This window comes from Protomyctophum parallelum (genome assembly GCF_964188405.1).
Source record: "Protomyctophum parallelum genome assembly, chromosome: 13".
Taxonomy (NCBI): Eukaryota; Metazoa; Chordata; class Actinopteri; order Myctophiformes; family Myctophidae; genus Protomyctophum; species Protomyctophum parallelum.
Genome location: NC_139708.1, coordinates 48,024,130 through 48,038,803, shown reverse-complemented (window position 1 = coordinate 48,038,803; position 14,674 = coordinate 48,024,130). Strand labels below are relative to the sequence as shown.

General features: G+C 43.0%; 2 protein-coding genes across 2 annotated transcripts in view; one reads left to right on the top strand and one right to left on the bottom strand.

Moving 5' to 3' along the window:
- The window catches only part of LOC310869175 (histone H3.2), a gene marked incomplete at its 3' end in the record, with an annotated part of 214,952 nt that overhangs the window by 107,544 nt on the left and 92,734 nt on the right, over positions 1–14,674 (bottom strand). The window lies entirely within an intron of this gene.
- poldip3 (polymerase (DNA-directed), delta interacting protein 3) lies at positions 2,597–12,529 on the top strand (the record flags this gene model as incomplete). Its single annotated transcript, XM_083779755.1, has 10 exons — positions 2,597–2,670; positions 3,613–3,716; positions 5,034–5,560; positions 5,927–5,971; positions 6,086–6,166; positions 6,669–6,926; positions 8,766–8,843; positions 9,162–9,291; positions 10,391–10,457; positions 11,773–12,529. The coding sequence occupies 10 exons, from the start codon at positions 2,597–2,599 to the stop codon at positions 11,987–11,989; spliced, it is 1,581 nt and encodes a 526-aa protein (XP_083635881.1). The 3' UTR covers positions 11,990–12,529.

The following is a 14,674-nucleotide window of genomic DNA, read 5'->3' as shown; positions in this document are numbered from 1 at the left end:
CCGCTCCAATGAAGGGCTGTGTGTCTGTCTGTTTAGAGTACAACCTATTGACCCCTGCAGATGAGTGGGGTCGCATTCGGATCACATGAGCAGCTCACTGAGCAGCCATCTAATTGGGGTTGCATTTGGTACACACACACACACACACACACACACACACACACACACACACACACACACGCCTGCACCGCTCAGTTCACATGGGTGTGATTTTTGGTTTTGCATAAATATAGATTTATAGTATACCGATATGTATATTTAGATTTCTAACCCCTTGGATTAGTGCAACACCTTTTCACCGTAAACGGCTAGTATGTGTGCATTAAAGTAGCTATAAGCTATAAGCAGCACGGTCAAAACGACTAACCAATCAGGAAGTAGACAGGCAAATCGACCAATGACAAAGCTTTTAGGAAAGATCTTTGAATGCAGATTAGATTGCAGCCCCTAGATGTGTCACAGAGACAAGACTTTTTTGAGAGCATTTTACCCATTGTTGACTGTTTGAATAAAAAAAAGAAAAAAAAGAAAGGTCATTAAAATGTTGACATATTGTTGCTTCCAAAGCTTTAATAATCTCATTTCTCAGTTGAACTGATATTTTCCTTCAGACAGTGTAGGTCGGGGCAGATCCAAGCTCTGCAAGGCATCTCACGAAGTAAGTGAGTCACCTCAACAGACAGACCTGTACCCACTCAAAAATTGATCTCGAATTTGAACGAGGACAAGGGCGTCAGCCCGCGTCGTTATTTTCCTTACTCATCAGTTTAAGGCATAAGTTTCCAACCCTGCGAACATAGAGCTAGTCACTATGGTCTGACGTCCTCCGTCACGGTGTGGAGTGAACCCACATGTGTTTGAGCGGTGCACAGTTTGCGCACCGCTCCAATGAAGGGCTGTGTGTCTGTCTGTTTAGAGTACAACCTATTGACCCCTGCAGATGAGTGGGGTCGCATTCGGATCACATGAGCAGCTCACTGAGCAGCCATCTAATTGGGGTTGCATTTGGTACACACACACACACACACATGTACACACACACGCCTGCACCGCTCAGTTCACATGGGTGTGATTTTTGGTTTTGCATAAATATAGATTTATAGTACCGTAATTTCCAGACTATAAGCCGCACCTTTTTACCCATGATTTGAACCCTGCGGCTTATACAACGGTGCGGCTTATCTCTGGATTTTTACAGCTAACGCAGAGCCATCTAAGGCTCTGAGCTAACGAAACGGCCACTAGGGGGCCACCTGCGGCTTATAGTCCGGTGCGGCTTGTATACGTACATATTTGGGATTTTCCCAAATTTTGGCTGGTGCGGCTTATATTCAGGTGCTCCTTATAGTCCGGAAATTACGGTATACCGATATGTATATTTAGATTTCTAAGCCCTTGGATTAGTGCAACACCTTTTCACCGTAAACTGCTAGTATGTGTGCATTAAAGTAGCTATAAGCTATAAGCAGCACGGTCGAAATGACTAACCATTGTAACCAATCAGGAAGTAGACAGGCAAATCGACCAATGACAAAGCTTTTAGGAAAGATCTTTGAATGCAGATTAGATTGCAGCCCCTAGATGTGTCACAGAGACAAGACTTATTTTAGAGCATTTTACCCATTGTTGACTGAATACAAAAAAAAAGAAAGGTCAATAAAATATAAAACATATTATTGCTTCCAAAGCTTTAATAATGTAATTTCTCAGCTAAACTGATACGTTTCTTTATACAGTGTAGGTCGGGGCAGATCCAAGCTCCGCAAGGCATCTCACGAAGTAAGTGAGTCACCTCAACAGACAGACCTGTACCCACTCAAAAATTGATCTCGAATTTGAACGAGGACACGGGCGTCACCCCGCGTCGTTATTTTCCTTACTCATCAGTTTAAGGCATAAGTTTCAACCGCTGCGAACGTAGAGCTAGTCACTATGGTCTGACGTCCTCCGTCACGGTGTGGACTACGCCGACATTATTTATTATGCGTTTTTGTTTTTACTTAAATAGGAATTTATATGGACATTTCACTGTGGTTAAATAACAGGATGGGGTGTTTGTAAACACGTTTTCAATGACAAACTAGTCATTGGTTCAGTAAATCTTTATTGCGTTTCACCGCAAAGGCTCATGGGAAACCGGCAACCAGTGACGCAGTCTGTTTTGCATTCCGAGGACTAGGACTAATAATCGAAAACAGATACGATGGATAACAATTAGTTTTCCTTGGCGTTTATTTGCCTGCATATAGTTTGTTCAACGCCAGAGTACACTATAAAAATGCCGAACAGCTCCATAATACAAATACGACTGTAACTAACAGTCGACGTAGACTATAAAAATCTCCATTTTGGCCCTATCCACAAGCCGTACTCATGTCTGGGGGGGTTGTGTCCTGTTGTTCGACGGTGTCCCCCCCCCCCCCAAAAAAACAGCCCAGATGTACAAACCCATAGCGCGTCGCGGGTGCAACGCGCCGCGGGGTTTGTAGATCGGCTAAAATCTTGGGCGCGCGACGCGGTCGTACGTGGGAAATATAACTGGGTCGTACTTTGCTCGCGACGCAAGCGCAGAGACAAAACAAGGAATTGAAAAAAAATGGCAGACATTTCCTTGGATGAAGTGATCCGACAGCGCGGCATTAACACCACCAACAAACCACCCGTCAAAAGGTACGAGAGCTCCCGCGATGCTATTCAACAATGTTTTTGATTAGCGGTCATATTCTTCGTCGTAACTGGTCGAAATCGACCCAAGCCGGCCGGCCGGTTGCAAGGCAGCCGTTCGCATTGCAATCTATCTATCTAGAATGATGGCCATGCTAAAGTTAGCTCTCAGCTAAAGCCAGCCCTTTGGACACAGGCCTGTCCGTCCGTCCCTAAAGGAAATAATAAACCGGTCTATTGTTCATCTGTTTACTTTACTCTTTTTCTCCTTAATATTGTTCGCTGAATATATATAGGAATCGTATAAAAAAAAAGATCATGAGAAACATGTAATCCATCCCGACAACCGCAACAATAAGTCAGCGTCGTAAACCATTGAGCAATTTGAGCAACAAACGCTAAACATGCACTCAACTAGTATGAATCAAATGAAAATGTCTCTTTACTTTAAACACACTTAATTTGACCTAGCGGATTTACTAAATCTTATGCTACATTTGACCATAATTAACGAGGTTGCAATGTATTGCATTCAAGACAAGTGCTAAACTTGAATGGCAGACATGTTCATTGATTTCTCGAAGGACGAGAGAGAAGAGGTTTCGGTTGAGCAAAACATATGTAATGTAACTATTAGGAGTCCTAATCGTCTATATACTGTATTTTTATTTAAGTTTAATATCCTGCCTTTTTAAAACTACTGGCTACTCTTTTAAATATATTTTCCCTGCTTGCTTAAGATCCTACAAAACCCACATTCGTATTAGAATACTAAGCCATATGCCTTGATTATGACAAACCATTATGCCTTCAAGGTTCTGAATATTCACCTTCTTGCTTCTATTCTCCTAAATTATTGCACAATTCCATAATTTTATAATAATTACATCAGCAGTCATTGTAAATAATATCATTAACACTGTATTGCCTGTGGTGTGTGTCTCTTAGGACCATGTTTGGCAGGGGTGCAGGTGGGGCTGGGAGGGGATTTGATGCTCGGCAGAGGATCGGGCCCGGAGGTGATGTCAGACAGAGGCTTGGAGGTGGAACAGGTATGACACTGACAAGTTATCACCATGACCACAAAGCACAGAAAAGCCTGTTGACTTGTAGGAATGGTTTGAACTTGGGAGAAACAATGTTGTTACTCGTTGTTGGTTGTGATATTTGCCAAGTACATTTTAGATATACCTGGAATTTGCTACGTTATGATGGCTGTGTGTATTTTTTTTTTTTTGTCGAACGGCAGTGTTGCTCACGGAAACGCTGAGGTGTCGCGACATCTGTTGTTCTTTTTGGTGCGACACAAGAAAAATGAGTCTTAAAACGGAAATACATAATTTGAAGGGAATCTTAGTAAAAATTACACTAGTGCAATTCTAGTTCTGTAACAAATGGCTCTGTTCCGTCTATTATGTTTCCGCCCTACAGTACACATAGAGTTGTTGTTTAGTTCCCATCTATTTCTGTTTCTGTAAGTGTAAATGATCTTTTTCCTATTATCATGAACTTTATTTCTTTGCATTTTGAGTTTCTGACTTTCCAAGAAGTAGTGAATACAGTACTTTACAGTAGGACATGTGGATTGTGTACTGTAGACTGTAGTCAATCTACGGTTTGTCCAGTCCGGTGTACAAGCTTATTCAAGATTAAATATTGTAACATCGATGCGTCTGCCATTACCGTCGCCGGTTCTGGCTGCCGTCCCGTTCGCCGTCTACCGATCATCTACCTGTGCTGATATTGCAATTCATGTCTATGAATTGATTGCATAGGGCCTAAATGGAAACAAGACCACAGACTGTACTCTGCTGCTGTTAAATTTGGTCTAATAAATAATATTCAATCAAATCAAAAGAGAAGAGTGACTCCTCTGAGCCGCCGGTAACTAGGAGATTGCATTTCACTGACATACGGTCTGTTTACAGTGCGTGAGCTACAGTATCAAAACCCCCAGCAACTGCTGTTTTAACTTTTAATCGTCATGGTTAATCTGACTGGCCTCCGTGAAATGCATGAAATCATAAATAATCAAGAGCTCGTTTGTCATCGAAGGCAAGCGGACTGTTGCATCTGCTGGCTGTAGCCAGTGTCACACCAAAACTTGTGACCTATAAAAACTTGTATTTCTGATTGATAGGCAATCATCATTCATCTCATTGGTGAAAGGGGACCAGCTATCGGTGCACACGTACACCTTATTTCTATTATGTCATTGTGATGGCCTTGTAAACACGGTATTTATATTGGCGGGCTCCATGTTAAGCCAATTCCTCCTGACCCACATGCTTTAAAAAAACAATCCTAGCTTATACAGTACAGGATATACTGAAGGATTCATTCTTTTTTTCTCCATCTGCTGCACACAGGTTTTCAAGTGAAGGATGCCAGAGAGAAGTTGGTTCAGAAAGACGCTCGCTTCAAAATCCGTGGCAGAGGAGGAGGAGGAGGCGCACCGGGAGGCGGGGTGCAGGATGCGCGACAGATGATCAACTCGCGCAAACATGTCCAGAACCAGTTTGGGGGGGTCCAGAATCAGTTTGGGGTCCAGAATCAGTTTGGGGTCCAGAACCAGTTTGGGGTCCCCTCGCAGACTTTTCAACCACCAGCCCTGACGCACCACCACCTACTGAACCAGGCGCATGTGCCGCCCATACAGATTCAGACCAGCAACAACAACAACCATGCTAATGTGAACAACAGGCAGTTTACGCCCAATGCGCAGCAAGGGATGAACGTAAGGGCCCCGCTGCTGGGCGCTGCCCCCCCAAAGAGGATGATGGACGCCCGCGACAGACTGAGCCTCAAACGAGGTGTCGGAGGAGGGACACCGACGCAGGCAGCTACTGCCGCCGCTGCAGCAGCAGCACCTTTTAAAATCACAAAGACCATCCAGGTAATGATCATGACTGATACATGATTAGCCATGTCCTGCTGCGGCGAAAAATCTGGCTTAATGCTTTTCTCATTGATGTTGTGAAATCATGTTGATTGTCTTCTCTCAGTCTTTGTCTAACTTACCACAACGGAGAATGTTGTCAGGATGATGTCTATATGTACTCAATCAATCAACTTTAGTTGGTCCAATAACAACAGACAACATAAAACACTACATACACTACATAGCAGCATAATTATGCAGTTTTTTAGACTCATTGAGCCGACACATAAACGTATACATCAAGTTTCTCAGTAGGGCATTACTGTATAATGAGTTGCATTTTTCCAATTCATGTTCTGATATTTCAATATCTTCCTACAGCAACGGCCAGTAGGGATGTCTAGTGGCATACGTGTTGGCCCTCAGGTAAAGGTCTCGTTAATCCCGTTTGACTGCTTGGGTCAGACATAGTGAAACATTTTTACCAATGTCGTGAGACCTGCTGATTTCACTCTAAACGAACCGTTCTGTCTCCTCCAGTCCTTCTCCGGTGAGGCCGATGGCATACCTAATAAACAGATGAAGATCGCCACCAGTAACAGTATGCTGCAGTCATCATGGGTAAGGCTAGGCACACAGGTCTGACTTGACAGGTCACACTTTCATGAAGGGGAGCTTTGCCACTGTATTTAATGTTTTATTACGTTTTAACAAGTGTAAACTAAGTTAAAAAAAAAAAACTGCATGATTTCATTCAGAACGAGCCATTTCATTACAATAAGTTTCACTGCTAGAGAGTGTATGAAGAATTGAGGGCATATGACTAAATTAAATATTGAGTAGTTTCAGTGTGACATTTGAGCAAGGTGATGGCTGCCATATAACATATATAACAGAACTTGCTTGAATTGCAAATCGTAGCGTAGCGAATTTTCTCCATATGTAGTAAAGTAGTATACAAGTAAGTTCAGTTAACCAAGTCTTGAAGTGAGGTACATCATCTGATTCTGAGTCTTAGAATCATTTCCCGTTTTTTAACCCCTGTGTCTGTGAAGTCCTAAAAATATACTGTGCCTCTTCTATCACAAATGGTTTCCTCCCCCCCCCCATCTGTCTTTGGCAGTCTGGTAGCATGGGCGCACCATTCTCCAATTTCTCCATGTCGACGCCCATCACCAAGGTGGTTAAGAACGATGCATACACAGCTCCCCGTCCCCCCCCTGTGCCCGTGGCCCCCACCAGGCCCAACACTAGTGCGCCATCTTACCGCACCCATGCTGCACCCTTGCGGCCCCCTGCTCCTGAGCCCCTGCAGCCCATCTCCAGGACCCTCCAACAGACTCCAGCGGCTCCCTGTGCGCCGCCACCCACTCCACCACAGGTTAGCACATAACCCATTAAGACCTGAGAACCCCATTCTACAAATGTATTCTAAACCTGTTTAAGTTTTTCTGGAAAAACCCATGTTTCCAATTCAGTGGTTCTCAAGCCTTTTCATGCCAAGGACCCCTCATTTTATATGTATTTGGCCGCAGACCCCCATCTCAAAATATTTTGTTTCAGGGACCCCCAGAAGCCAATATTTGAGTTAAAAATGTTCGCTGTGAAAGAATATAAATAAAAGAAATTGCACCACAATCTCATAGCGTCTCGATGCCACGCTCTGAGCTTGTATATCTGCTATTTTTCAATAGCTAAAGTTTAAAAAAATCTTTAAAAGTGGTTAAAAGCTAAGCGACACAGATACTTTCCAGGTAAAGTATGTTAATATAATATCTTGGTTCAATTCCAGGGTAGAACAGGAAAGGTACAGCTTTAAACCTTGAGGCGAGGAATTCTGCACAATATCAGAGGAATTCTGCACAATATCACAGGAAAACCTACTTTACGTTAATGACGGTGTCCTGCCGCTATGGCTTAATTGTGCAGCCCTACTCCAGGTGCAGAACTATGGTCGTATTTAGTGTTGTTTCCTCCTATTGACTATTAAGCAGCCAGAGTAAACTTTACCCCAGACCCTTGATAGTTCCTCAAGTTATACATAAATCACTGCCAGAGATAATGTGTTGGCAGCAGAACCCAAAGAGCCACAAGTTGTTGTAGGCCAGGGGTGCCCGAAAGGTAGATTGTGATCTACCAGTAGATCACAAAGGCTGTTCAGGTAGATCACATGACATGCCCCCAGTGATGGGCAAGCTACTTGGAAAATGTAGTAAGCTACACTACCAGTTACTCTCTATTAAATATAGCTCAACTACAACGAAGCTATCCCCAGATAATTGTAGCAAGCTACACTATAAGCTACATGGCAAAAGTAGCTAGCTACATGGACACTACTTTTTTTTTTAATATTTTTTATCAACTTAATGATCAAGTTTCCACCGAACAAATAGCCTAATAGGCAGGCAAAAAACAAGCCCTCTGTCTGGCTTTTGGTGTCAACTTTTTCACATTTACTTGTATTAATGTACCTTGCGGTGTCAGGAGCCGGCTGTACATAACTGTGTCAGACTCTTCTTATCTAAACCAACCAATCATGGATTTTTTTCCAGGGATTTTTTTCCCCACAAAACTTTATTTAACAGTCAATTTGTAACGTATAGCTTTTGTTGAAAGCTACGTCACTACTTGGGTCTAAAAATAGCTACACTACAAAAAACGCTACTTGGTTCAAAAGGAGTGAAGCTACCGTCAAGCTACTGATAAATGTAGTTAAGCTATGTAGCTTCGCTACTTGTAGCTAGCTACTGCCCAACACTGCATGCCCCTAATATATTTTTTAAGGAAAAAGAATGCCACTTGAATTAAGGTGACTTCATTGATTGACATCAAATAGGGCCTGTCAAACCCACAATGCAAGTGTGGCTGTTCAGAAATGTCAGTAGCATTTCAAAGTTATACAAAACGATACCAATTCCCCTCTATGTCCCAGTGAGTTTGTCTTATGTAACGCCCCTTCAAAGCCCCTTCAGGTACATTTTTCATCAATGGGATAATTACTTTTGGGGGTTGGTAGATCTTGTTGAGCTGGTCAGTTTGAAAATGGATCTTGAGTCTAAAAGGTGCGGACACCCCTGTTGTAGGCAATCTATCTAGGACTGGAATAGTTGGCATGTGCAAGACGGTGGGGTTTTTGTCAAGGAAAGCAGAATGTTCATCGGGGCAATTTTTTTTTTTAATTAATTTTATCGATAACCATGTTTTGTGGATCCCTTTCTAGCCTGCTTCCAGTCCATTGGAGGGAACGAAGATAACCGTCAACAACCTGCATCCTCGTGTCACTGAGGAAGACATAGTGGTGAGTGTGTTAACTTAATACTAGGCAAGGCATGTTTGTTTGTATAGCACATTTCAACAAGGCAATTCCATGTGCTTTACACAGAACAATACTATATATATTAATAATGACATTAGGATGCATTGAAAAAACTTCAAATAAAAATAGATAGTTACAGTGCAGAGGAGAGAAGAAAAATTACTCTGTCAAAGTGATGGTGTTTCTCAGAGATATTGTCATTTCAATAAATGAAAATATCTTTGAAAATAAAGTTATTATTTTGAGATGGTGGGTAAATCCTAAAGTTTCATTTCATGTTCTCTTTGTGTCTGTCCACAGGAATTGTTCTGTGTGTGTGGTGCCCTCAAACGAGCACGGTTAGTGAAGGTGGGGGTGGCCGAGGTGGTGTTTGTCCGTAAAGATGATGCAGTAAGCGCCTACAGGAAATACAACAACCGTTGTCTGGATGGTAGGTGCTGGGGGAAAGGGCACATATTGTTTGGTTTGTTGAGAGGGGGATGTGTGGGTGTGGGTGTGGGTGTGGGTGTGTGAGAGAGCTCGAGCGACGAAGTCCTGACGTCACTCGCTCATCCCCTGGTTCACGGAAGTAATTTCTCTATGGAGAATAACATGGGGTCATCTTAAAATCGTTTCATACAAGCATTGTGGTCCAAAAATTAACAAGCTCGGGATGCTGTGGGTTCTGGCGGCGTGTTTCCTCCTCCGCGTCATCAGTCTCCATACCCGAAGGCGGGGTTGGCGAAAGGGCCTTTCTGTGTGGAGTTTGCATGTTCTCCCCGTGTCCCCTAGGGTAGGTACCCTCACAAAAAACATGCAGTAATCCTGGTCACTAAACTGCCTCCCCCTGGCCAGCCGGGGCGCCTGATGGAGGGGAAAGGAACTGGTTGGAATAACGTGTTCCTTCCACGCGCTACGTCCAACCAGGGAAACTCCCCCCTGTCAGATGTAAAGGAGCAACTTGGACACTCGGGCATGAAGGAAGCAGTTCAAGTCCGTTGCTCTCCCCATGTCCCCCATATATGGGGACTAGGTTGGAGGGTGTGTAGAGCCCAGGATCACATTAGATGATTGACACAGGGGTGAAAAATGGGTTACAAAATCGTGGGATAAAAAATATAGTTAAAAAAACAAAAATAAACAAGCTGTCTGCGTTATCGCGTAGGTGTCTCTGTATCTTTAGTCAGTCACTCATATATGATAGTCTGTTTCTAGTAACTAACTTCGGCAGCAGTAACAATAGCGTTTTCTCTGTCAGTTGATTCTTCATATCCATATGAGTGAAACGGCCGGGATGACATGTTTATTTTTTACACAGTTCTTATATGAGGCGATTTAAAATCCCCCTATGGGGATTACAATGCAAATAAAAAGTACATGAACCCGTGGATTTGCGCCCTCTACCGATATTGACGTCAGACTTCGGTGGTCTATATCCGTTAAAGAAAGATATTGATATGCATTTTCTTTTATTACTATATTTAATAAAACAAAAGACCGTAACACACTGTGCCATTTGAAACTTTGTTTTTTCTTTTTTCCACAACCAGGTCAGCCCATGAAGTGTAACCTTCACATTCAGGGAAATGTCATCACTTCAGATCAGCCTATACTGTTGTAAGTGAACCATTAATCTACTTTTTAGTATAAATAAATAAAATGCAGTTTACAATGATTATGTAAAGGCAGACAGTAGAAATGATCACTGTATTGTGGCCACTTGGAGCATGATGTAATGCTCCGTGGAGTGCTGAGTGTGCAACTCCTATGTCGCATCGCATTAGATGGCCATCTGGGTACCGGAAGGTCACAGCCTTGCTCCCTGGCCTGCCCAGTCCAAGACATTTAACCCATTTCCACCTGAGGCTGATTCTTAAAAAAATGTCTTCCAAGTTCTCAGTTTTCTGAAAAACACATGTTTCTATGTCCGTGGTGCTCAACCTTTTTCATGTCAAGGACCCCCAGAATTATCTGTATTTGGCCGCGGACCCCCATCTGAAAATACTTTGTTCCAGGGACCCCCACAGAAGCAAATATTTGAGTTGAAATGGTTCGCTCCAAAATAATATATGCCGGTATTCAAATATTTGTGCCACATTTTCACAATCTTTCAAAAATAGCTGAAGTTTAAAATGATGCTTAAAACACCAAAAGGTGTTCCCGTTCAGAATGTGTTAACCACTTGAACCTTAGCATCCCTACACCTAGCTGCTCTCCATGTGCGATATTAATAGCACTAAGTACTCCTAATAGTTAAGAACTTAAGATGGGTAAATGCAGAGGACAAATGCAGCAAGACCAACTAAAGGGACACACAATAATTGTTCACAATTCACATTGAAGGCTGGAGAATTTGAAGCCTCAGGCTCAAATGTTAACACAATCATTCCCGGGATTCTTTCAAAATAGGAATAGGCTCTGGGGTGCCGGGAAAACATGGCCACTTTTACTCTGAACACCCAGAGCTAGTTTGTCCTCATATAGACTAGGTTGGTACCTCCATTATTGAGTTTCTTATATTTTTGTTGTTTTAAAGGAAGACTAGGGCTAATGTAGTTTCACAGACGAGCCTATTAATTTTCAGGATCTGTGCTGACTATGGTGTATTTACTGCCCTATACACGATGCATGATGGTGGTCTACTGTGCCCCGTCTCACTGCTCGGAAGTAGAACAGAGCACTGAAAGGCATATCAAAGGTTTTGCTCACTTGATGTCTCCAATTTGTCTACAGCTGTTGAAAGCAATCTCTTTACAGTCATAGTGGCCCAAGGCTTTTGGCAATATTAAGAAATGGATTATGTTGGTGTAGTGTTGTTGGAGTGAGGGGACTTGGGTAACTTTTTTAGGAGGCCCTGTGTATGTAATCTTTTACATATTGCGGGCTTGCAAAAACGTGCTTCTCATTTCTTCCTGATTCCCCTCTCTTGCAGGAGGCTCAGTGACACGCCAGGCTCAAGCAGCGGTGCAAAGAAAAATGGTCTGCCTCCTTCCTTGTCTCGCCCTCACGGTCAGCGAGCTTCCTCTCAGCCCACCCCAGAGGTGGACCCTCAGACCATCCTCAAAGCTTTGTTCAAATCCACTGCCCAGTCCACCGCAACCACTGAGCCATCAAGCTCCCAGGCCACTGCCTTCCGCATCAAGATATAACTGTGTTATGAGGACACACACACACATACGCACACTCACACACCCCCACACAAACATAACACATTCGCATAGACAAAGGCAACATATTCATGCACACACACAGTATTTGCCATGTCTTATACCATAAGTACTATTCTCACTTTCACAGTGGTAGAGAAATTTCACACGTGCATTGAGGGAGTGCTTGCTATGGACAGTTGGTCTAACTTAAAATGGTAGCCGCTTGCTCTAATGCAAACAAGTTTCTTTGGCATTTTTATGCTTTCTTACAGATAGGTTAGTGTAGACTGCAGGGGTTTCAAACTGGTGGCCTGTGAGCCAGATGTGGCCTGCCAAGATGTCCAATAGAAGATAATTTGGGGAGAAAGAAGAAAGAAAATGTAATTCACAACCATTATTATGGCATCTGTGTTACACCTGAGCTCAGGCCTTTTGCTCACTACTGTCTCTAGTCTACTGTAGTCTCTTGTTGTGAGTACTTAAGAAAACAATAGACACTTAGACAGTAGTTAATGTCACTCCACTCAACCCCCAGAGTAGCCTCGATACCCAGGCTTTCATTTCGTCTGCGCGAAAGATGAAAGCCTGGAAAAAGCCGTGGGCTGAACCAGTCTAAAAGTGGGAGTCAACCCTTCCGGGTGGGCGTCGCTCTAAATGATGTGACGTAGCGCTGCACTAGGGGGGAGAGGAGGGGCCGGGGGTGACGGACAGATCGATGAGATCCAATCAGGGTGCGCGCTTTTCTGAGGCGCGACCCTCCCATCTAGGCCAGAAATGTCTCTGCTTAGGTCAGGCTACCCCCAGAGTGACCCAGTTCATTTCTCCTCTTTTGCAGTCTGTGTGTACCACTCAATGGGGATAATTGCATTACATTATTTGAAAACTCAGACAAGCCATCATCAGCATCATGCTGCCACACACAGACTCGGAAGTGAAATGCGTTAGTTTCTTGCCCCTCCTGCTGCCGAGTGCTCTCGCTGTGGCCTCTTTAGATTCCTTTTCAGGCAAACATGTCCACCGTAAGATGAACCTAAGTAGGCTAGAATGGGGTTGCTAGGTGTAAGTATGTAGGACTAGTAGCATGCCAAAGTTTGTGCTATTGCCATAGAGAATGCATTGGGCGTTTAAGTTAAATAACTCAGAAACTATAACACATTTCAAAGTAAAAACCGTGCAACGAAACTAATTTGAAGTATTTAGAGCCGTGTGCTTCTACTCTTATCTTCATAAAAAGTAGGTGCAATAATGTAGTCTACATTTTTTTCCCTCTGTAGCCTACATTTTTGTCGGATATTGCTCGAGTGTGTAACATTTCATTGAGTCTTTTTGGCAACACCTCTAGCGACGTCCTGGTGGTCAATACAGCCTTTATCTAAACACTGAAATACTTGAATAGAATACAATTTAGGCAGACGCTCTTAATCCAGAGTGACGACATCATTTTTGGCGCGAGAGTCGAGGACAGACACGTGATTTAAAAGTGTTTTAATGGCGACTAAGGTATTTAATATTGGAGACGTTGTCAATAAGACATTTGTGAAATGGGTTAAACTGAAAATGTTAACAGTATAACTTTTAAATGTAAAACATACCAAAACATACAATTGTGTTTTAATCTCGTCGCAACGGCCTATGATATGACACATTAAAGAGCAGTTGGGGGGGAAAAAAAGTAGATATGTCAAAAGAACCAACGGATGCTGCTGGGTAGATGGTAGACCCCCACAGTCCATTTTGGCCATTCAGACCTCTGTTTGACACCCCTGGAAGAGTAGAGACTACCGGTCAGACCTCTGTTCGACACCCCTGGCAGAGTAGAGGCATGCATGACAAGATTAGGCTTTATTTCACGGGGGGCATATGCTCTGTACACGGAATGGTCCATGCCACCAGGGCACCACTCATGCAAACTATTTGTATGCCTTCTGCCATGAAGACTGCCTACAGCCATCAAAAACGATTGGATTGGATTGTCTTGCATTGGAGCGTGCGGCTACCGTGTTTGAACTAAAGTACACACACTATGTGCACAACATACAAAATCTGGTTTAACTTTCAACATCATTGAAATGAATATACTTGCCATTATTATACCTTTTTCCCCCTTTTTTTGGGTGGAGTTTGTTTTCGTGGCATTCAAATTCCATTTCAAACATCTCTTGACATGGACCAACAGGAAGGAGATTGATTCGTGTATATGTAGGTATTTTTAATTGAATGTGATCAGGGAGGGCAAAAATCAAGATTTAGAGTTTATGGGGATTTGTCTTTATTTTTTAATTCCTTTCTTTTTTTGTATATGCGGCTCATGTTTTTGTTCTGCTGGTTCACATTGAACACCACCCTTTTATTTGTATTTGTGATATGTCTATTTTGATCACCCCTCTTATGATTTGAGTTGATTTAATTGCCACCACCCGTGGTAATGTCCATGCACTAAATCAGTGGTTCCCAAAGTGGGGTCCGTGGACCCCCAGGGGTACTCGAGTCGAGGGAGTTCTAGGGGGGACCCAGCTAAATGATAATTTGGAACCAAATGGACCCTTATGGGTCTGTAACTCAGAGTGTACAAATGGAACCAAATGGACCCATTTGTACGCTCTCAGAGTTAAATTAGCATTGATTTTACGATATAAATTGGGGGTCCCAGAGATAGAAATGCTATTCAATGGGAGTCCGTAGCCT